The sequence below is a fragment of the Coptis chinensis genome, chromosome 5 (genome assembly GCF_015680905.1).
Source record: "Coptis chinensis isolate HL-2020 chromosome 5, ASM1568090v1, whole genome shotgun sequence".
NCBI lineage: Eukaryota > Viridiplantae > Streptophyta > Magnoliopsida > Ranunculales > Ranunculaceae > Coptis > Coptis chinensis.
The window spans coordinates 96,808,461-96,833,092 of NC_141460.1; the positions used below are offsets into that span (position 1 = coordinate 96,808,461).

At 35.8% G+C, this 24,632-nt stretch overlaps 1 protein-coding gene and 1 pseudogene across 1 annotated transcript; one reads left to right on the forward strand and one right to left on the reverse strand.

The window, feature by feature from the left end:
* Positions 1–8,653: 8,653 nt before the first annotated feature.
* Positions 8,654–10,603, forward strand: LOC147500607 (phosphoserine aminotransferase, putative (DUF760)). The gene is made up of 3 exons (XM_086562213.1): positions 8,654–9,130; positions 9,272–9,558; positions 9,646–10,603. The coding sequence occupies exons 1-3, from the start codon at positions 8,987–8,989 to the stop codon at positions 10,448–10,450; spliced, it is 1,236 nt and encodes a 411-aa protein (XP_086418339.1). The 5' UTR covers positions 8,654–8,986; the 3' UTR covers positions 10,451–10,603.
* A 12,292-nt stretch (positions 10,604–22,895) lies between these two features.
* On the reverse strand, positions 22,896–23,309 carry LOC147500608 (protein RALF-like 33 pseudogene; annotated as a pseudogene).
* Between the last annotated feature and the right edge of the window lie 1,323 nt (positions 23,310–24,632).

Sequence of the window (24,632 nt, forward strand, 5' to 3'; positions counted from 1 at the left end):
TTGAACTACTTCATCGAAGTTGATTGAAGAAATGGCATAAAACACTTGCAGAAGTAATACTAGTGCCATGAGGATGATAGATGTTTTAGACCCACCCACCATTTTCGCTTTCCCTTTCTCTCTGCTTTTTGAGTTTTGTTGGCTACTTTTTATGAATATTAATATGATTGATAGGTGCTACCTCAACCACAAGTATAGGTTATTTCCATTTTTTTTTTCGTTATTTTATCATCTAAGATTCCATGTGGTTTAGACTTTAGACTCATGTGAAAAGTGGGGTTCACGAATTTTGATATTTTCTCTATTTTAATTTATGTTTCTTGAGAAGGGAATTCACAAGATGGGACTTGTGAGAAGTGCGGTGTGTTCTTCTATCATGAACCATGCATGAATTACTATTTAGATGGCGGAGAGTATGCGTTCTAATTTTGAGGTTCGTTCACTGTGAGTTGCATTCATGCTCTTCACTGAAAGACACTGAAAGACACATTCCTATCTTACTACTTACTAGATAACAATTTGCCTGGGGTCTACTTAACTTTGGCAATCCGAAGACAACAGGTGTCTTTACTCTACAGTGCGGAAAAAATATGCGTCCTAAGTGTAGGGCCATATGCCCATATGGATATCTTAGGTCTGTATGTGGTAAGGATCCCTCAAAATGAAGATCAACTTAACTCACACCGACACAAAACAAAAACACATGTTGATGCCAATGATCATGGAGCATTATGTTAGTACATCAAATTTTTGTTCTAGATTGCCATATTAATGTTTAAAACCCTTGAGGATTTCAAGTTGTCAAATTCAATCACCATAGCTTGTACATTATTCACAGATAATCATTATTGTAGCCTTGTAGGAGCACAATTCAAATTACACAAGATTATATAAATAACGTGAAAACAAGTCAACCAAACACATCCAATTTTGCCATGGGCATTACGATACTTACATTACTTCATCATGACCTGCACAGGTAATGCTTGGAGCACCCGCTATTATAGCTGCCTGCTGGACGAGGACCACAATGATAAGGATCTCCACGTGCTCCATTAGGACAAGCTGAATCCCTCTTAAGAGCTGGAGGAGTAATGAAGCGGGCTGGCGCAAGAATCCTTCTACTTATCTCTGAATCCATCAACAACTCATCCTCTTCATTACACTCTGCAATAGAACCATTGCAAGGTTGAACTACTTCATCGAAGTTGATTGAAGAAATGGCATAAAACACTTGCAGAAGTAATACTAGTGCCATGAGGATGATAGATGTTTTAGACCCACCCACCATTTTCGCTTTCTCTTTCTCTCTGCTTTTGAGTTTTGTTGCCTACTTTTTATGAATATTAGTATGATTGATAGGTGCTACCTCAACCACAAGTATAGGTTATTTCCATTTTTTTTTCGTTATTTTATCATCTAAGATTCCATGTGGTTTAGACTTATGTGAAAAGTGGGGTTCACGAATTTTGATATTTTCTCTATTTTAATTTATGTTTCTTGAGAAGGGAATTCACAAGATGGTACTTGTGAGAAGTGCGGTGTGTTCTTCTATCATGAACCATGCATGAATTACTATTTAGATGGCGGAGAGTATGCGTTCTAATTTTGAGGTTCGTTCACTGTGAGTTGCATTCATGCTCTTCACTGAAAGACACATTCCTATCTTACTACTTACTAGATAACAATTTGCCTGGGGGTCTACTTAACTTTGGCAATCCGAAGACAACAGGTGTCTTTACTCTACAGTGCGGAAAAAATATGCGTCTAAGATCACTGGATTATATTGGGGGACTCAATTCTAAGATCTAGAAAGCAGATCCTATATTCAGATTGTGGATTAGGCATCAAGTGTAATTTGAGGCATAAACTTTTTAAAACTTTAGTTTTCCAAACAATCACTGGTCACAGAAAAACTAAACCAAGAGGCTATGAATAAACAAGCTAAAAATAGCTTACCCGCCCATACTCCATAATCAAACCACACAGTAAATAACTGAAATGTACCAAATTAAAATTGGTCTGTTTCTTTCATCAGTTCAAAACAAACCTTGCATATAAATGCCATTCTCTATAAGGAAGAAGGAGAAAATAAACAAAAGAAAGAAAAGGAAACTGTAATTGCAGTGAGCAACATGAGATCATGGATTTTTGGGTTGGTTTTGGTAAGTTTGTTGCTTGTAAATAACCATGTTTATGCAAATCTTGCCAATGCAAACCCTGGTAATAGTTTTATCGTAGTTGATCCATGCAAACGTCATGGACCAAATCATCCTTCATGCCAGAAAGGTCCACCGCGTGCTGCCAATCCTTACAGGAGGAGTAATTGTCTTAAAATTCATCGGTGCAAGGGTGGTAACTGATTATGGTACCGATTGAATCAACCAAACATTGGATAGATGGCGAAATAAAATCAAGCATATAATTTCTATTAAACCGACTCAGATATAATGATACAGATCAAATATTGTGTTTTTTTTTGTTTTGGTAAAGGATCGAATATTGTGTTTTTACTTTTAAGTTTGATATATATAACTATTTTTGTGTTGCTTAGAATTTTGTGCAACTCTTTTCGTGCAGCGTTTTATTTCCGTGCTCTGTTTGAGGTTATCGTTAATTTCTCATTAGATATCATCACTGTGTAATTCATATGGCAACACGACATCACCAAGTTTCACCATGAAGAACAGTGTATAAATAACCGGCTGCCAGAAACATAACTGATGGACAAAATACCAATGCTAATTGAAAAGGACCAAAAATGGAGTTATTGGCTTATTGCGTGGTTATTATCGGTCTGAACCAAGAAATGAAAGAGATTACGCTTGAAACTTAAAACTGATGTAAATGTAACATATCCTTTGATACTACTACGTTCTTCACAAAATCTCTCCAATTAACAAGAATCACCTAGGTTAAACTTAGAGCATCTAATTTTTCTTGTTGAACTGAAACAAAAAAATAGATGGTATTATTGATGTCATCAACTCATCCTCCATTGTAGCAAAAAATTAAAGGAGGAGAAATAGCTAATTGGTGTAAGCAAATAAGCACTATGAAATAATTTATATTTGGATGAGGCTTTTTTTGGTTGTTGTTTTTACAGCCATATTAAGTCCACATTTAATTATTGATTTTACAAAGGAGTCCGGGTTATGCAGTAACCGGTTATCTGTGTATAGAAGACAGAGAAAAACATTTTTGTTCTAAATTATCTAGATTGATTTTTTTGAGATAGAAAGATCAAGTATTTGACAACACCAAAATTAAATTCAAAAGAAAAGGCTAAAGAGGAATACGCAAATTAATTAGACACATCAACTAGTCTCTTGACTCTCTTCTCCTTCCTTTTTCTAGCCTCCACTCTCAACTGATCTCTTCTCAAAAGACGTACCAAGTACAAGCAATCTCATACTCTTAAAAAATAAGCAAAACAAAGCTAAAAAAACTACTTTATGTTGGAGTTCTAAATTGAGATTAGAAAATTTACCTTTGGAATTCTAAATTGAGTCTAACAAGTTTTCTTTGCAGGTTTTAATTAAGATCACGGGTTATATCTAGTAATGAAGATGACATAGATTAAGATGACTGGTACTACATGTCGAGTTTCCAGATCACTTGCAACCAGTTATCAGACCCAGTCCGAACACTGACCCAGTAAAAGAATTGGGTCATTGGGTCACCGGTTTAACTAGTGGGTCACTGATTCAACCAGTGGGTCAATATTTAAGTTGAAAATATTATATAATTCACTTAGTATCGGACGAGTTAACTGGGTTTGGCCTGAGTCAACTGTTTAAACGATCTACTATATAATCCAATCCAGTTTGATGACTGGGCCACTAGTTCACTAGGTCAAACCGCCAGGCCAGGCCGGGTCTGATAACACAGCTTGCAAGCCTTGCATAGAAACTTACTGCCAAATAATAGATTGCAGATTATATATTGAAGGAGTAACTAGTATAATCAAATTGAGTTGAATGTTTTGTTTTTTTTTTTTTTTTGTGTACTGGGGTATCCTAATTGGCTCATTTAGTGGAGTAACACTAGTTAATCCTATATTAAAAACCACTCCTGTGTGCATGCGCTGTTGAAGCTCAAACCTTTAAAAATTGTCGGTTCCGCAGTAAATCTGGTATTATAAACTTGAAGATGGCCGGTTACTTGACCGACCTTGACCTTAGGTCCTTGCCTCCCCCACTAGTCATTGTGTTTCTTATGTCTCCGTGTTGAGTGCTAGCAATATATAACTCATCCTTCACTCACAAATACCTGTAATTCGGTGCATTTGATAGCATTTTAATATTGTATAATTATACTTATTTGGTATTAGTGTATTAATCAGTGTTCACAATTCCAAACAGAATGTTAGAATTCTGCTGAATATTTCGACTTTTCAAAAAAATGAAAAATACAACATAGAGTTGAAATTTTAATGATTTTGAAATTAGTTGAAATCAAAATATACATGAGTCAAAATGTTTTAAATTTTAGTTTGCCAGATTTTTGAAATTCCGATAATTCTAAAATCCCAAACTATATATTGTATTAATACAGCAATGGTTTCCTACTATTAAACTTTTTGAGGTCAACCCGTTGCTGATCTTGAGGCTTACTTCAGAATAATTTATGAAAATGAGAAAAATAGTCAAATGCATTTTCAATTCAATTTGCCGGTGTAGTGCAGTGCATCAACTAAAAGTCAGCCCCAAGTATTGTGGAAGATGATTTGGATTAGTGTACCAATTAATCAACAATCATCGTATATTCATATTATCTAGCATGTAGAGTTCTTTTTTAAAAGGGATATGAATATTTTGGTCCAAAAAAGTGTATGCAACTAACCAGTAAACCCGCTAATTGATGTAATTTTGGTGTTCAATTTTGGAGAGGGCATTGGACGTTGATATGGAAGGGAGTTACCATGAACAACTCGTTAACCTAAAGGTGGAATTCGAATTAATCAAGTCGAGCTTCACTATGTTCAAGTTAAGCTCATTTATTAAGTGAGTTTTGGAATAAGTTCAAGTTTGGCTCATATATTATATGAATGAGCCTGAGCCGAGCTTTTAACGAGTCGAGCCCAAATAACTTGGTTATTTTACATTGCGAAATTACTATTTGAGCTTATCAGATGCAAACTTATTTGTTACACGGGCTATAATATAGGCTCAAGCTTAGCTCATTTAGCTAATTGAATGAGCTCGAGCCGCTCGGGTCAAATTCCACCCTTAAATTGGACGAATTCCGCGCTATAAAGCTTTGAGTATATGGATGGGTAGGTGCCCATAATATTGTTGGGCAGGAGTTAGTTTGTTTTGAACTTGGAATTAGATTTGAGTATGATCAGAAAATTGGATTAGGCTTTACTGAAGGGGAGACTTGCATGAACTTGCCCTGTAAATTTGTCAAATACTCAAATGGGTGTGCCTTGGGAGTTGGGAGTTATGTGTAATTGTATCTGTCATACTCTCACTCGTTTGAGTTAGAGCAAGTCCAGTGGGGCTGCTAAAGGTCATATAGCACCCTCAAACATCAAAATGTCATTCTAATATAAGAGGGCTGCTAGAATGGTCTTAAATTTGGCTGGTATGATAAACCTAGCTAAATGTGTAGTCTTGTCTAGTAGCTGCCATAATTATGTTCCGAGAGACGGACGACAGAATTTTTGCCGTCTACATGTTAAATTTCGACGGACAACACACTTCCTGCCATCTGTGTTTTAACTTTCAACTTAAGTTACAAAAATATTGGATGGATGACACACTTTTTGTTGTCCATATCAATTTGACACTTCAACTTTAAAACCTCGATTGGATCTATTTTTGGTTTTCACATGGCAAAATTGACTTGCCTAGTTAAAATTGCCAAAAAGCTTTAGGTGGCACATTTTAGGAGCTCCCCATTGGACTTGCTCTTGACCTAAGATATCTAGCATATTCACACTTTCTGATTTTTTGAAATTACTAAATCTTTTCCGTTCCACTTATTCCTCGATGGCCAACTTGAAAATCTGAATTATGGGTGCGATATGTTGGCGATGATATATGACAAAAAGTTCGCATCCAATATGCCAGACTATATCTATGTTTTGGACCTTAACTAGATATAGGATATAGCCATATAGGGGGCTATGCTATCAATATCGGCCAAGATGACCGATTAATCACGCGTATAGCTTGTAAACCGAATAGTTGTTTTACCGATTTTTAAAATTTTCTTACCAACTTGATTTAATCATCGAATTGAGCGATTAATCGGCCCCGAGATGACCGATTTCTTACTAAACTGAGAAAAAACATTACTAAAAATAGAGTTCGTCTACCCCAAGGATATCCTCATAGGGACGAGATCCGAGACCGTTGGATGTGTGATCCAACGGTCCGAAAATCAAAAACAAACTTTTCGGACCGTTGGATCACACATCCAACGGTCTCAGAGCCCTCATCCCTATGAAGATATTCTCACGGTAGCCTAGGCCCTAAAAAGATTGGTTTCCACCCAAAAAAAATACATAAACTTAACAAATTGGATTATTAAACTGTATTAATAATAATAGAACATAATCAACACAAAAAACTAAGAGTTTACTTATTTTCCCCTCCTTAACGAAAGTTAAATATACAAATTATTGTATTATATTCTCTCTCCTCTTATTCCTTTAAATATTTTGATATATAATTGTTGTCTTTGACATCTTTGTTGTACTCCAAAATTGAGTTGGTTAGATGTGATTATGAAATTAAAATTTGATATTTTTATTGCATCTCGGATACCTATTTAGAAATATTTGGTATGATTATACTATTATATATTTTGGAAGTATCAAATATGTACATCCGATATAACCGATTAATCGCATATCGCTCCTTGACCAATTAGTTTCGAAAACCGATTTTAACTGTTTAGATAGGGGGTAGCGATTATAATGAAATCCTGTTTATAATTCGTTATTTTAAAGAGTTGAAAGCAATATGGTTGGTTGCATGGGCCCTTTGTATATCAACAATCACAAAATTATTGAGTTGGTGATTAAATTTGCTGATAAAATAGGATATTGTTTATCAGTGATTACGACCCAAGGACAATGCTGCCCAATAATAATTTTGTCATAAGTCCATTTCAATTTTAATTTTGTCATAAGTCTAAAATCGGGCTGATGTCATTATTTTTTATTTAATTATAATTTCGGCTCAATCACAAATTTTCATTAATAATTTCGGCTCAAGGACAAACCGGGCAGACGTCATCATATATAAATTCAAATTTACATATGAAAAATTAAATTTGCATATAAAATTTTCAATTACATATATAAAATTAAATTTTCACAGTATTTTACATACAAATTTCTATTGCTGATGTCATCCGTGTGTTTAGAGTTAGGACAAAATTAAAATTCAAGTGGACTTTAGACAAATTTTTTTAGAAAATTGGGCTCTCGGCCCAATTACTTATTCTATTGATCACAGGATCAATGGAGAACCACACCATGGCCCAAAAAACACTATGATGGTAAACGAGTCCGAGTTACTCGACCTCAACTTAGGCTTAATTCGTTTTTGGCTCGCTCAAGCTCAATTGTTGTTACCATACGAGTCATCCCAGGATAACATTTTGAAGCTTGTTGAAAAATCGAGATGAGGCCAACAGAGCAGCGGAAAGGACCACAGGGTATCAACATCTTTACTTTTTTGGTAATCCTGAACTAGACAAAATCCTAGAAGAGGACAAAACCCTAAACGCCAGAGATAGAAGTTGCTTCTGGGGAGGGATCACCTAAGTACTTCATGTCTTTACGTGATAAGATTCTTTCAACTGAGTACAGATTACAGAACACGACGAGATGAGTCTGCACATTCTAAAACTCAATTAGTCCCGGCACGGATACTATCATATAGCAAGCTGCTCGTTGTTAATCCCAGCGGAGACTTAAGCATGTTTTAGCCCTAGTTAAAAAGGATCAAACCTTTTTTTTTATTGAAAGTGAAGTAGTTGGGATTATACTATTATAGCCTCCCCTGCTTCCATTAATATAAAAATCTATAGTACACTTTCTTTTTCCTATCTTCCTTACAAGTTTAGAAAGAGTTTCAGTAAGAGAGGGAGAAAACAACATTACACAAAGACCTGTATCCATACCAATACTATACAGAGAAGCAACCATATTTGATTCTCTGTATATGTGCTTAAACTCTATCACCTCAAACAATAGAATAAAACTTAAAATTGCTATAAAAATATTCAAGCAATTTCAAAATGGTTGTTCCGAACTTTTTATAGCTTGTATTGCTCTCATTGAATCTGACTCCACATCTACTCTTGAATACTGCAACAAGATGCAAACATTCAGTCCTTCTTTAACAGCAAGTAATTCTTGGTATATAACTGAAATATTCGAGTTAAACCCAGCAAAAGCAATAACAACTTCACCAAGCTCATTCCGTATACCACCACCAATACCAGCTTGACCCTTTCCTACTTGACCACAGTGAAGGTCGACTTTCTAGGCTCAAAGACTATCCACGACAATAATACTGTTGCACTTGCACTATAGGTGGCAATCTAATCTGAAAATAATATAATGAGGCCCACCCACCCATACTACAAGCTTTAGCACACAGGCACAGAACAGCGAATGATCCAAGCAATTGAAGAAAATTGACGTGGCAATCCTATCTTCTTCTTCTAGATGTTCGTTGTCCATTCGTCTATGGGACCTTCCTTTTTGTTTTCCTTTAAATCTTATTATATATATATATATATTTACATAGTTTGACACCCAAGGGAGTCACCAGTTTTGCTCTATTTATCTTCTAGAAACCCTTATTTATTATAACTTCTCTCTCTATAAAACAGCAACTTCTTTAGCAACTTCTTTTCAACATTGTTTTCATCGATAGCATCTTATTTCTTGTATTTTGTTCACTCATATTGTGGAGCCTTCTATATTTTTTCATCTTTTTGAGGTTTATTGAATTTGTTAATGGACTGTTGTGGATCAATCAAAAGAACACCCATCATTGAAGCTTTACCCATTGGGGTGAAGTCCCAAAGAAGGGGTGCTCAAGTTTCATTAGTTAATATTGGTTTCTCAAACTCTTCCAGAAAATCCAATTTTCATTCTCAGGTATATCAAGTTCTGCTCTCTTTTGTTATTATTTGGTATTAGTATTGACATCTCCACACTTGGGCTTTGGTTTCAACTAATTGTTATGGCAGGTGGGCAACTGGGCATGGACTAATTGTTGTATTCATTTATATTTAATAGGGTATCCTTAAGGTATCTGGACGAAGTATTTATTCTAGGCGGAGCATTCGACCATTGGTTGTTGCCGTTGCAAATGCAGAATCTAGAGAGTACAAACTTAGTGGTGTGGGTACACCACTCGAGCCAAGGTCACCGGAGGGCTTGTTCTTGAGTGGTGTATTGCAAAACCAGCGCCATCTCTTCCCTTTTGCGGTATCAGAGCAGCTAAATGAATTGGCTTCTGATAGGGACAGTGCAGTTGCGCGCAAGGAACAAAGTTCGGGCTCTATAGAATCTCTTCTCCACAGGTAATTGAACCTGTTATGTTGATTATCTTGAAGACGATTTTTTCCATTTTGATTGGTTGTCTAAATGTTATGTTTTCGTTAGTGCAGAAGGATTGCAGAAATGAAAGAGAACGAGTGCCAAGTTGCAATTGAAGATGTGATGTACATGTCAATTGTTCACAAGTTTTCAGAAATTAAAGTTCCCATGGTTCCAAAGCTATCTAAATGCATCAATGACGATAGACTAGAGATATGGCCATCAAAGTGCAGGGAGCTTGAGTCTTTTCATAGCTCTGAGGTCCAGGAATTGATAAAGGAACATCTTACAACAATCATGCGCTTGAGAGGGAGATATAGTACAATTGTCACGTCGAACACAACTAAGATTGATAGACTTCATCTTGGACGAATCTATGCTGCGTCCATAGTGTATGGCTATTTCCTCAAGTCTGCCTGCTTAAGGCACGAGCTGGACACGAGTATAGCTTACACTCACGATAACATCCAACCTCTAGGACACAGGAATTACCTATCAGTTGCAGACTTATATCCATGTGGATTTAACAGTATTGTAACTCTTGGTGAATCAACCAACACGCAGGCCACCTCATTGTGTCAAGAATCGCGGAGTGACACGAGACATGAGAAGCTGAGCAGCTATGTGATGGGGATGGGCTCCGAGTCATTGCAGAGATGTGCAAAACTAAAATCAAAGGAGGCTGTAAATTTGATCGAGAAGCACACTTGGGCTCTCTTTGGGGATGAGAAGATCGGTGAACTTGATTCTGGGAGCGATATTGTTATCACATTTCCAAGTCTAGAGAGGTTGGTGTTGGAGGCTGTTGCCTTTGGTTCCTTCCTCTGGGATGTAGAAAGATCAGTAGATTCTGCATATGGACTCCAGGAGAACTAACTGCAGGGTAGTTTTTGTAATTAAAAATCTTGGAGTTTGTAGTTTAGTAGTGTTGTTGTTTGTGAGGGGTTCTAATTTATTTGAACACCCTTACATAAGAAATCAATATAATGTATATATAGCATATGAAGAAATACTAAAAATTTAGATGAACTGTTACTCTCTTTCTGATAGCTCATTCTTTTTAGCAGGATAAGATACAAGTTCATCAATTATATTTTCGTACACTAGGTAGTTACAGAAGTTGAAGTTGTTCACATGATCACATCTTTGGCGAAAATGGAGTGTCTGTATCCGTTTTTCAGTTACTAAGCTCCCTTCTGAGAACCCAAGTCGTGCAAAATAATTTGTGTAACACACTAACACCATAGATACAAGAAGTCTACAATGTTTAGAACTGACTGTAAATATTGCAAACTCAAATGGAACTAAATATCTCTGTGGCATAGGTTTGCGCCCATCGGCCATCAGTGTTTGCCAGTCTCACGGTACTATTCAGCTTATGCACAGTATAATGTAAAAAGAGTAAGAGTTCGTCTACCCGAGGATATTCTCATAGTGACGAGATCCGAGACCGTTGGATGTGTGATCCAACGGTCCGAAAGGATATTCTCGTGGTATTATAAACCTATTGTGCGTCGGGGAGAGTGAGGAATTGAATGTAGGCCACTAGATTAGGCAAAGGGTACTGGTGTATTGCTACAATAAGCAACTTCCAAGGGCTCTCATGTAAAAATGTCAAATGTGAAGACCCAGTTTTTTAAATTGCAACTTTAGTTACCAAAAAAAAATTGCAACTTTAATACATATCAGAATATGCAAGAGTACTTGATTTTCAGTCTTTTTGTTGTGACTTGTGACTTGTGACTTGTGATTGGTGACTTAGGAAGGTTCCCACAATATATTTTCACAGGAGAAAGTTCTAATTTCGTTAATTCTTCTCAGCCTTTGAAGTGTTGGAAAAGTCGGAACTGTCCACATCAATCTTTTGTTATTTACTAGAGTTAAAGAATTTTCGTCTCTCTTTTTTCTTTTCTCCCTTTCCTGCTGCGCAAGTTGAAAGGTCATCAAGCTGAAGATGCCATAAGTCTTCAGTCTTTCGCAAGTAGTTGATGAAAACTTTACCTCCACTTGAAATGCTTAAAGAAAAACCTTATAAACTCCAGTATACTAAGTTACTAACTAGTGTAGCACTAGTCATGTGATCCCAGTATTAGTGTGTGTGTGTGCCCAGCTTTTGGTACTTATACTTTAGCCATGACCAGTGATAGCCAAAGGTATGGATTATAAAATATGGGTATATAGTCCACGGTATGTATAGTGCATAGATCGATTTGATAAAAAATATATATGGTCCAAATTAAAGTATGGACATGAAGGCATATATTCACTTTGTTTGGCATGGAATTTACGAACGCATAGTGGTGTATGACATTGCATGTGTGCAGGTGCAGAAAGAGCTCCCATTTCACCAACAAACCCACATTTGAAAACTCCAGTTAACTTACTTTTATCAGTTTTTTTTTACTTTTATAACATTGTTATGATGAAGTAAGCACCAAGATCAGCCAGGAGGTTGACTGGTCGGCAGATAATTAAGATGGTATTTTATTGCATGCGGTAACTGCTATAATCAGCATCACATGAAAGTTTATATGAAACTTTAAAACTAATCTGGATTATGTGCAGATTACAATAGATAAACGAGTCATTGTTTAGAGCACTTGGTTTTATTGAAGTGATGAACCATACGTCCAATACCATACATATGCTTGCAAATCAAATAGATTCGTTTAGTTTGTGGTATTCAAGTTTACTGCTTGTAGATTGTTGGGTGGTGCTTATTGTTTTAGGTAGAGGCTCCAATTAATTGGCATTTCTGATATATCATAAATTCATAATGTTTCTCTTTTGACTTTGTACCTTAACGGCTTTACCACATTGCACATCCACCATTATTGAACTCGAACGGAACTAATAATAGTATTTGAAAACAGAAAAAAGAGGTGCTCTAAAGTTTATGCCATTATTGAAATTGAACGGAACTAATAATAATATTCGAAAACAGAAAAAAAAGGTGCTCTAAAGTTTATGCAAGCGTGAATCCTTTTTGTCGGAATGTGCGAAATATGGGTACTTAAGGATTATAAGATTGTGACTTGGACAAGAGCTTCTAGCTCAATTTGTTGTATACCCCTCTTTTCATGGGAGAAGTTGCAAGTGCTAGTTGGGATTTATTTCGTGTGTAATTATGTGACGGGCTTTTGGGCCATGTGAGCTTTCGGGCTAGAGACAAATTGCTGCTACGATGGACAAAGTAGAGGTGGTTGGGTCTACTCAAAATGGTGCATCGGCGAGAGCCTTCGGGTTAGGTTCTCTTCGGAGTTGATGAGCCTTCAGACAATGTAAGTTTTCGGGCTAGAGTCCTTAAATGTAACCGGTGTGGGTCTGCCTTAACCCTCTAAATATTTCAACAAAAAAAAAATTGTCACTTGGCATTGTCATGAAATTGTTAATGAGTCATCGGACAATGTAAGTCTTTGGGCTATAGTCTTTAAATGTAACCGGTGTAGGTCTGTATTAACTCTCTAAATATTTCAAAAAAAAAAATTGTCACTTGGCATTGTCATGAAATTGTCAATGTAGGTATGTAGAACTCTTGGTTTTCCCCCTTGGTGAACCAACGCAAACACTTTAAAATGTACTTCCAGAAAGAATGCATGCCGGCCCCAACACTACCCAGAGTATGAAAGGTTTTAAGAATACTAAATTCAAAATCGAGAGGGGTTGGTATAAATTGTTAGAAATGAAGAAAAGACAACAACGTTTAATCAGCCAGGTTTTAGTATTACTTGCTTCTCCTATGGGAATGACAGAATTAACTCTTTCAGATAGTTGCATAGAGCCAGCCTTGAAAAAGACGGGGTAACCAACGCCTAACATGTATTCGAGTAGAGGGTGCTCTCTTTGTAAAAATATCATCAAATAAGTGCTTTTAAAATTTGTATTTTCTAAAATATTTTGTGTTTTCTCATGATGCTGAAAACTTGTTCAGTCAATTCTAAATCCCATCTCATCATGTATTATTAAATGATCCAATTGTATCCGAAATTTTACTTGACCTTATAATTTGCAGGCGAAAAGAAAAATAATGAAGCTTAAGCATCATCGTTAATTTGTTTCAGACATTTTCATTGCTATATGCCTATATCGCAATCATTTGAGTCATATATTCTTCACTCTATTTTCTTCTATTGCCGTATAAAGTAAATAGAAGATATATAATAATTCGATTTTAAAGCATTGCTATAGAGATTAGTGCCTAGTCCAAGGAGGGTAGTTACGTTACAATTTTCCTTCAACATGCAATACCATTCGTTACTATGTTTCCCGGCTTTCTGCTACCAAAACTCTAGAAGATCTAGGTTGACATGGGATATGAGTAGCTGACATACACATTCACATTGGACTTTGAAGTCTTCTTCTTGTTCCAGTAGCAGCACGTCAGATGAAATGGTCCTGATTTCCAGTGCTACCTGGTTAGATCGTTATTTGTTCGATATTTTGGGCTGTTTGTTGGATTTCATTTCTCTCCTGAGCTGTAATGTGTGCTTTGTTTGAATCTCGGCCCAATTTCTTGTTTCATCGTGATCTAATGGACGTCTGTCTACCATATCGCGACCTTTTCAGGATTCTAGACTTTTAGAGTAAGAGATCCTCTAAAGTCTAAACTGCGTACTTGTATGGAAAATTAACTTATCAGCGAAAGAAATTGAAGAGCAAAATCTCCGAAAACTATAGATGTGATTATGTGAACTTGCTCAAATGCACATATGCAACAAAAAAGGTATGTGATTATAGATATAAATTGGGATGGCTTGCATCAGATTTATAAATTGAAATTTTATTTTTGGCTTTGCAAATATTTTACACCTAAGATAACTATAGATGCTGCGGATTAAGTGGCGATGAGTTGTCGGGGATAATGTTGTTGCGCGGCCGAGAGGTCTGGCGGGGCGTAAACGCAGGCATACCCCTAGTAAATTCATAATGTTTCTCTTTTGACTTTGTACCTTACCGGCTTTACCACATTGCACATCCACCATTATTGAACTCGAACGGAACTAATAATAGTATTTGAAAACAGAAAAAAGAGGTGCTAGCTCTAAAGTTTATGCCATTATTGAACTTGAACGGAACTAATAATAATATTCGAAAACAAAAAAAAAAAAAGGTGCTCTAAAGTTTATGCAAGCGTGAATCCTTTTTGTCGGAATGTGCGAAATATGGGTACAAGGATTATAAGATTGTCACTTGGACAAGAGCTTCTAGCTCAATTGGTTGTATACCCCTCTTCTCATGGGAGAAGTTGCAAGTGCTAGTTGGGATTTATTTCGTGTGTAATTATGTGACGGGCTTTTGGGCCATGTGAGTTTTCGGGCTAGAGACAGATTGCTGCTACGATGGACAAAGTGGAGGCGGTTGGGTCTACTCAAAATGGTGCATCGGCGAGAGCCTTCGGGTTAGGTTCTCTTCGGAGTTGATGAGCCTTCAGACAATGTAAGTCTTCGGACTAGAGTCCTTAAATGTAACCGGTGTGGGTCTGTCATAACCCTCTAAATATTTCAACAAAAAAAAAATTGTCACTTGGCATTGTCATGAAATTGTTAATGAGTCATCGGACAATGTAAGTCTTTGGGCTATAGTCTTTAAATGTAACCGGTGTAGGTCTCTATTAACTCTCTAAATATTTCAAAAAAAAAAAATTGTCACTTGGCATTGTCATGAAATTGTCAATGTAGGTATGTAGAACTCTTGGTTTTCCCCCTTGGTGAACCAACGCAAACACTTTAAAATGTACTTCCAGAAAGAATGCATGCCGGCCCCAACACTACCCAGAGTATGAAAGGTTTTAAGAATACTAAATTCAAAATCGAGAGGGGTTGGTATAAATTGTTAGAAATGAAGAAAAGACAACAACGTTTAATCAGCCAGGTTTTAGTATTACTTGCTTCTGCTATGGGAATGACAGAATTAACTCTTTCAGATAGTTGCATAGAGCCAGCCTTGAAAAAGACGGGGTAACCAACGCCTAACATGTATTCGAGTAGAGGCCTAGAGGGTGCTCTCTTTGTGAAAATATCATCAAATAAGTGCTTTTGAAATTTGTATTTTCTAAAATATTTTGTGTTTTCTCATGATGCTGAAAACTTGTTCAGTCAATTCTCAATCCCATCTCATCATGTATTATTAAATGATCCAATTGTATCCAAAATTTTACTTGACCTTATAATTTGCAGGCGAAAAGAAAAATAATGAAGCTTAAGCATCATCGTTAATTTGTTTCAGTCATTTTCATTGCTATATGCCTATATCGCAATCATTTGAGTCATATATTCTTCACTCTATTTTCTTCTATTGCCGTATAAAGTAAATAGAAGAAATATAATAATTCGATTTTAAAGCATTGCTATAGAGATTAGTGCCTAGTCCAAGGAGGGTAGTTACGTTACAATTTTCCTTCAACATGCAATACCATTCGTTACTATGTTTCCCGGCTTTCTGCTACCAAAACTCTAGAAGATCTAGGTTGACATGGGATCTGAGTAGCTGACATACACATTCACATTGGACTTTGAAGTCTTCTTCTTGTTCCAGTAGCAGCACGTCAGATGAAATGGTCCTGATTTCCAGTGCTACCTGGTTAGATCGTTATTTGTTCGATATTTTGGGCTGTTTGTTGGATTTCATTTCTCTCCTGAGCTGTAATGTGTGCTTTGTTTGAATCTCGGCCCAATTTCTTGTTTCATCGTGATCTAATGGACGTCTGTCTACCATATCGCGACCTTTTCAGGATTCTAGACTTTTATTGTAAGAGATCCTCTAAAGTCTAAACTGCGTACTTGTATGGAAAATTAACTTATCAGCGAAAGAAATTGAAGAGCAAAATCTCCGAAAACTATAGATGTGATTATGTGAACTTGCTCAAATGCACATATGCAACAAAAAAGGTGTGTGTGGCCAGTGGCAGATCCAGGAATCCCCTCCACATGGGGCACCGAGCGTCTCAGCTAATGAATCACATTTTGATTTCCCAACTAGTAAAATACCACTTTAATTGAAGATATTAAAATTTGAACAATGAGTCAGGGGAATCAATATAGTTTTCCAAACGTCAAGAAATTCAACATGGTGTGTATACATCACATATTCTACAATTGGCGCTTAAAGAAATCTATGGAAAATGAGAAATGAGAGAAGTACATACATCAAGTTTTCATACAAGAATTTAGACTTGACTTGGTGAAACTTACCTGAGATCAAAACTATCTTCTACATCTTGTATGTAGACATGTTTAAAATACACTTTTTAAGTCAATAATTTTGCGTAACGCAAATGTTGTCAAGAAATAATATTCTTAACACACTGGCTGATGAGAATACAATTGTCCATTTCATTTTGGTCCTTTAGTGACTGTGGTATCAATGGTAATTATTGAAGTGAGGATTACCTCTAGAGCATTCCCAATGCAAGTCATTATGGTGGGTTTGTGATTTTATTCACTTCCAAATGGTTCAAAATTTTTGCCTAATGCAAAGGTGAATACTAAGGTGACTATTTTCCCAAGTCAAAACGAAAGTGAAACCTTCAATCGAGATAATGGCTTAGTTGTGAACTTCGAATGGAATGTTGGATTCCGTCTCATGTGTTTTTTTAAAAAAAGATGGTTTTTTTTTTCGGTTTTTTTTTAAAAAATTTCAGACAGAATGTTTTATTCCGTCCGGAGCGTTTTTTCGATTGTTACGTTCAGACGAAATCTAACATCCCGTCCGAAATTAATATTCACCTTTACATTGAACAGCTTCATCTTATTTTTCACCAAAACGGTGGAAAATAAGAGAATTACTGCCTACATGGAGGTAAAAGTAGGAGAAAAATAATGACTTGCATTGGGAATGCTCTTATGGGAAGATTTTATGGCTACATTAGAGATAATGGTATCTTAGGTAAGTATATTTCAGATATTCTTCCAAGTTCACCTGGGGTACGTGCCCCATGTAACTCCCATGTGGCGCTGCCACTGTGTGTGGTTAACCAACACTCCCTTCTTTCCATTTGTGCTTGAAAAGTTTGGTTTATACTGTATTTGTTTTTTTGGGTTAAGTTATAAGAGGGTCTTATAAGACCATGTGTTATAAGAGGGTCTTATAAGATGGTCTTATAAAGTGGTTTGTTTTTCATTTTAAGTTCCTCTTATAAGCACTTGTAAAAATAGAAAAAATAAATACATGACATCTTATAGATGTTTATTTGACAAATATAACCCTACTTTACATCACATTTAAATTGAATAAATTAATTTGAAACAAACGTATAGTTTGATTTTCGGTTTCAAATCAATTTTGATAATTAGAATATCGATTTTAAAAAACTATCTTAATTGGCAGTGGTGATGGTAGTAGTGGAGGTGATGATATTGGTTTTAATAAATGGTGGTGGTGGTGGTAGTAGAAGTGGTGGTGGATGTCTTAATAAAGACGATGGTGGTGGTGGTGATAGTCTTAATAAGATGCGGTGGTGGTGGTAGTGGTAGTGGAGGTGATGATATTGGTCTTAATAACACTCGTGAATGGATGGTGGTGGTGGTGGTAAGTGGAAGTGGTGGAGGGATTTTAATAGCATGGTGGTGGTGGTGGTGGTGGTAGTGATAGTCTTTAATAAGTGGTGGTGGAGGTGATAATGGTGGTGGTGGTGGTGGTGGTGGTGGTGGTGGTGTGGTAGAAATGATGGCATTTAGGGCAATGAAGTTATTTGGAGAATAAAATAATGAAAAGGAAGAAGAGAGAAATGAAATTTGGGGTATATGGACGGAGTGTTCGAGTCATTTTTCAAGTTATAAAGACTTATATAATTTAAGTAGATCCAATTTTGGTACTTATAGAATCGGAGCCTCTTTATAAGACATTTCTAGTAAAATGCCTCTTATAAGAGACAAAAAACAAACTAAAAAAATGTCGAAAATCACTGGGCCACATCTTATAAGAGGTTATAGAGGCAAAAACAAATGGCCCCTAAATGTTAGAAGGATTGTTTTTGCTACTCATAAAGAGCTTGGGTGCAATTTGTAGCATGTTTTTTTTTTCCGATCAGGACGTGCAATTTGTAGCATGTTTGACTTCTATATCATTTGTATAATTTATTTTGGATATCAAGTAAAATATATTCTTGATTAAGAAAAAATAGATTTCTTGTTCCACTATTTACTTGTGATTGTTTATCGAAAAAAAAAAATACTTGTGATTGTGATTGTGATGAATTATAAAATTTGTTGTCGACTGCCTTCGTTCAGAGTATTTAAACCCAAGCCAATTTGAAAATCTTAACAAATATTATTTTTTTGGTGAAGATCTTAACCAATATAATGAGCATTAGATAAGAACTTGATAAACTTGAAATGGACTTCGAACATAACGTGATCAAAATGTAGAGTTTGTAAAAGCCGGCCTTGATATAGTCATACATTTCACATAATATAAACTGAAATTGAAATTGAATCGATTTACCATCAAGAAGATGATTTTCGCAAAATAAAATAATGTACGTATTAACCATACTTAATTAATTATCTCGCTTCAATTGATCATAAATCTACATAAAAATGTAGATATAACTTTAAATTGTTTTTTGGGGTCAATAATTTCACTAGCATAATGGTTAGAATATCTTATGTCAACTGGAAAAAGAAATACTTAAATGCAGGTAACTCGAATTCGAATTATTATTTTCCACGTCAAGATTATCATCTGTTAAAAATGGTCAAGTCAACTCAAAATTGATCTATATGCATATTTATGTGGTGCAGTTTATCCGTTCTTTTCCTGTATGCAATTTGGCCAACATGCCTACACGTAGACCATTCTAAATTAGTTGCTGGATTACAGATAAGGAGGAAAATGAATTAATTTTTAATCTTTAGAGGATGATCAGTCACTTTCGAGTACAATTTTCATCTAATTCGATCATACTAGCCACAGTTTTAGCTATTTATAGTTTTATACAGGATATTAGTCCCTTGTACGTATAATTGACTAGTTGTATCTTTACAGCAAACAGGAAGGTGAGTTCTGATAATTGCACTCTACCTAAAGAGCGAACGAGGACCTCCAATTTATAAGTTTTGACGAAAGTGAACCATACAGTAGGGTGAGTAAGCCTGAACCTCCTCTCCCACTAATCCCCACTATTATGTTGACAATCACAAAAGAAAGATGCTACCAAGTCCAATTCTAATACATAATCAACTAAAATAAAATGCTACCAGTGTACCAGAATTTTATGGAAAGAATAAGTTTTACGGTCCATAGCAAAAACACTTCAAATCCTCATACTGGAGTACATGAAGTTCCACTTCTCATCACAGTATCACACCAAGTCACCAACTGATAAAATCCACTTATGATAGTCAATTTGTTTACAAAATGATTCCTTGGTATTAATATTAATCTCTGATTGTAGATTTGTCAAATTGTTTAGTGAAAATCCCACATTTCAGAAACAATCTCCACATTCTATGCATTTTCTTTTCTCTCTAGCCTATAAAACCTCATCTAATTTCAAATTAACCATTTGTCTTCACTTTTGAGTTCTAAATGGATCATTGGGGATTTTTATTATTTGAAATGAATCTATTCTTTTATTTATTTATAGTTTTGAAAGATTATCTATTCTATGAGTAGTATACCTATTTTTAAAAAAAGGTGGGGAGAAATGATTATCAGTATATCTATTTCAAACTCAAATGCATTTTTCCGACAGTGGCTGGTAGCCTGGAAATATCCAAAATATCAATAAATTCCTCTAGTCGATATATAATGATAAATTATTTATATTTATTTGAAATATAATGATAAATATTAAATAAAATTGTTATATATACAAAATATCGCCAAACATCTCCAAATATCACAAAATATCAAATATGTAAAAACGAATTCATCTAATCATTGATATTTATATACTCTAAAATCTGGATAGATATCCCAAAATAGAATAAGAACACATATTCTAATTTGGTCATCTTGTTACTCTAACTTGTTACCAGGCTAGGGGTGATAATTTGCCTCTCAACCGGCCCCAACCAGGCCCTCAAAATTGCATGTTCAAGCCTTCAAAAGTTGGCCCTCGCAGATTGAGGGGCAGGCAAGCCGGCCCGGCCCTCATGTCTATAAAGGGGTGGACTAGGGCCTAGGTTCTTAAGCATAAGCCCGACCCTCATTAAACCATCACAAGCCCTTGCTTGGCTCTCATACGTTTTTTTGTTATTTTACATTACATTTATGTATTATACTTTAATTATCTAAGTTGTTTAAAAAAAATTTTTTTCAATTAATTTTCAATAGGGGATAGATTAGAACATAATATATGTGTTTTTTGTAACTAGTATATAGTCCGTGCCGACATCACTATTTCAAATTAGCCCAAAAGAATCCCAACCAACTGAATGATAAAAACCTAATCCACAAAATAGCCATTGTTGACCAAATCAACAACCAAATCAACAATAATCTAGTACTCTTTCAAATTAATATTGTAAATTGCACATACCCTATAAAACTTTGGATCTCCCATGTTACAACTTATGAAATACAATGGTAGTGCCGGATGTTGGGGTGGAACTCGGGAGGGTTGAGTCGAGTTGAGGCATAACCCAAGCCCAACCCGAGTTTCAAATGTTTCAACCCGAGCTTGGACCAAGCCCTAGCCGGTCCTTACATTTTCAGCCCAAGCCCTAGCCCGACCAATTTGAGTTGGGTCGAGTTATGTCGAGTTGGTCAAACTTCTCAGATTTTTTTTGGAATTAGGAGGCAAAAAACACCGAAATTGAAATTTTCTAATGAAATCAAAGAGATTTGATTGTTTGAAAAGGAAGTTAACCTTGTTGATTACATTATTCTCTCTAAAATAGAGATTTTCAACCTTATATTTTTTATAAGAATAAAAAAATTGAAAGATATACGTACATATATGCATACGGGCTCAAGTTTTTCGGTTTTTTGATATTCTAACCCGAACCCAACCCAAAACCGAGTCGGGTTTTTATTTTACAAGACCAAACCCGGACCCGATCTAACATGTTAGCCTAGGACTAACAAAAGTCGGGTTTTAGTCCATCGGGCTTGGGCTAACCCGGCCCAAGTTCCACCTCTAGCCGGATGGGGCTATGCGGCCCCTACACCAAGTTTTTTTTATTAGATAGATTGATTAAAAATAGGTATATAAGTCATACATAAAAGCAAATCCAACCTAACAACATAGTTAAGTATGAAAAATATAGAAATTTTAAGAGTATCATCTCTTCCACCATCTCTATCTCTATTTTTCTAAAGGCATATGAATTAGTTTTGTATACATAGTTAAAATTGATATACATAATCAAAGTATGATAAAAATAAATAAAAAATCACCAAAACAATTAAGTAAACTAGTAAAGTATAATTCGACCCAACCCTCATTTTGCCTTAAAAATGAGAGCCAAGAGTCAAATTAAGGACTTGGGTTTTCATATCATGACTATTCAACCCGACACTCAATACAAAATAGCCCGCCCGTTAATATTCTTGAGGGCTTTTATGGTTTGAGGGTCGGCCCTTCTAACACCCTTCATTCAGGCTGCATTTAACTAAAGCTGAAAAGAACTCCTTCCCCCCTCCATGCTTTCAACCTTAGATTATATATTACGCAAAATTACAACCTTTTTGCACAAACTAGGCACATCGATCAAATGTGAATCACAGTTCTAACAAGAAAATATAACGTTAACTACCTCTTCCAATCATGTTTTAGCACCACATTGTACTTGTCTGAGTTTAGAAATAATTATTTTGCGGTGATGCAGTCTTAATAACTTGTGTGTGCTTTTACTGTCTCTACCAACAATCGCAAAAACTTTCAACGGAGAAAGCACCTGTGGCCATATGCCCATTTGCAATCTGAAACACTTTAACCCAAATTAATATATCTGGAACACTTTGGAAAGAATGCCCTTTTTTTTTCCTTTTATTCTTAAGAAAGAATGCTTGGATAATCCATACCACTGAATGCATCTTAACAATGCCATTAAAAAAAATAAAATTGCAAAATCATGGGCTCAATCTGCCGAACAAACACCATAAACCAAGGCCAAATTTGTGAAATCGTATAACCCTAAAATGTTTAACTTATAACCGATATTCTAAAAATAATTGCAAGTAGTACAAAATGAGTGTTTTGCACAGCAGCCTTCAAGAACTTACATTCTACTAGAGGCCTTAGCCTCAAAATACTTGACACCCAGAATTCTTAGTTAACCAGTAATTATATAACTAAATACAATGGACTCTCCAATTAATGTGAGATTAACAGAAATCATAATGAAAAACTAAGTTCTAAAATCTCAACTTATGCTTAAGACCTACCGTTCCTACAACCAGCAATCTCTTCACATCCTCTAGTATAAGGATTAGCTTGTCCCATAGCATGACATTTGTAATATGAAGCACCAGGTCTATCACATGGAACCATATCTCTCCTCAATGTCTCATAACTAATATATTTCTTCTGCACCAACAACACTCTTCTGTTTATTTCTGAATCCATTTCCACATCCATGATCTCCATTTCATTCTTTGTTTCCCAAAAACACAGACCCAGTTTCCCAGCGCAAGCCTTCTTCACCATGACTTCCATTCCACTGCTATTCAATGATGCTGTGTCCAAAACATGAAAACCACTGCAAATTGAGAGAGTGGTTTGTAACAGTACTAGTACTAATGCCAAGCAAAGGTTTCTCATGGGGCTTTTGTTGCTTCTCTTTGGCATTTTCCTTCTCTCTGATCTCTTTGTAGTAGTGATTGGGTTGGTTAGTTTCTCTCTGGAATGATCATAAATGCAGGGCACCAAGGTCTCGCTCTCACCTATAACCACTACCTGATTAATGGAGATGACCCAACACCACCACAATTAGAGACTTTATTGCAAACCTTGTCTAAGGGCCCACTATCACATGGAAGCATGTCCTTTTGCTTTATGAGTGTATTGATTGGATTACCAGTAGCTGTGGCCCATTCAGTTCACCTGGGTTTTCAACAAGATGATTCGCGAACACCAAATCTTCTTCACAAACGCCAACAAAATTAGTGCAATGCTAAAAGTGCTATTGAAACAAAACGAATAGCTCCATGCCTCCATCTTGATTGGAGAACGATCTCCGATCTTCTAAACTAAAGTCCACTAAACATCTCCCTAAATGTTCTCGAGATATCTTTCAACATTAATTGGTCGCACATTTGGCAATAACATTGTGAATAAGAAAATGACAAATCCAAGTGATTTTTTATACCACCTTCCATTTTTCAGATAAACTTATTTCTGATAATGTACCCTTAAGTCTGTCAGTGAAAGAGCTGTTCATGTATATATTCTAACTAAGTAGCCCACGTAGGTAGGTATCTCTCTCTCATTTTTATTTTTTTTATTTTATTTTATTTTTTTTTTGAGCCAACAAAAAATTATGAAACAAAAAAAACAACACACAAAAAGACAAACACAGAACACAAAAATAGGCTCAAATGGCTAGCCATAACATGTGGCACGAAATTATGCATTGTTAGAACCAATACACAGCTCAAATGGCTAACTCAACCACGCCACTTATAAGCAGTAGAGATAGAGTGCCTAACTAATTACTCCTTGAGATGAAATACTCCATACAAAGGTACAAGGGCATGCACGTTCTGACGATGAAAATATAAAGAGCACAGGGTTTGAAACATGGATTCCAAGCACTGAATGATTTTATTCTAAAGGAAGAAATTTGGGAAAGTCTAAAAATTAGTAACCAACTCGTTCCTTGGGAGTCAGGATGCGCATATGCACCAATCCTGATTCCTGACAGCTTAATATAGTAGATTGATTTTCACACATACATTTTGCCTTTATTATTGTCAGCTAGTCAGCAACTTCTACAGTTCTGCTCACTACTCTAGTCGGGAGTCAGGACTACAGTTTTACTTTTAAGTTTGAGCCAAGCACCAGAGCTTATAAAACATGGTTTAATATATCATGGTCTAACAGTCAAAACAGCATACAGTTTCAAATTTTCAGCTCAAAACTCCCAAAAGAGATTGTTAAAAGTTGCAATAT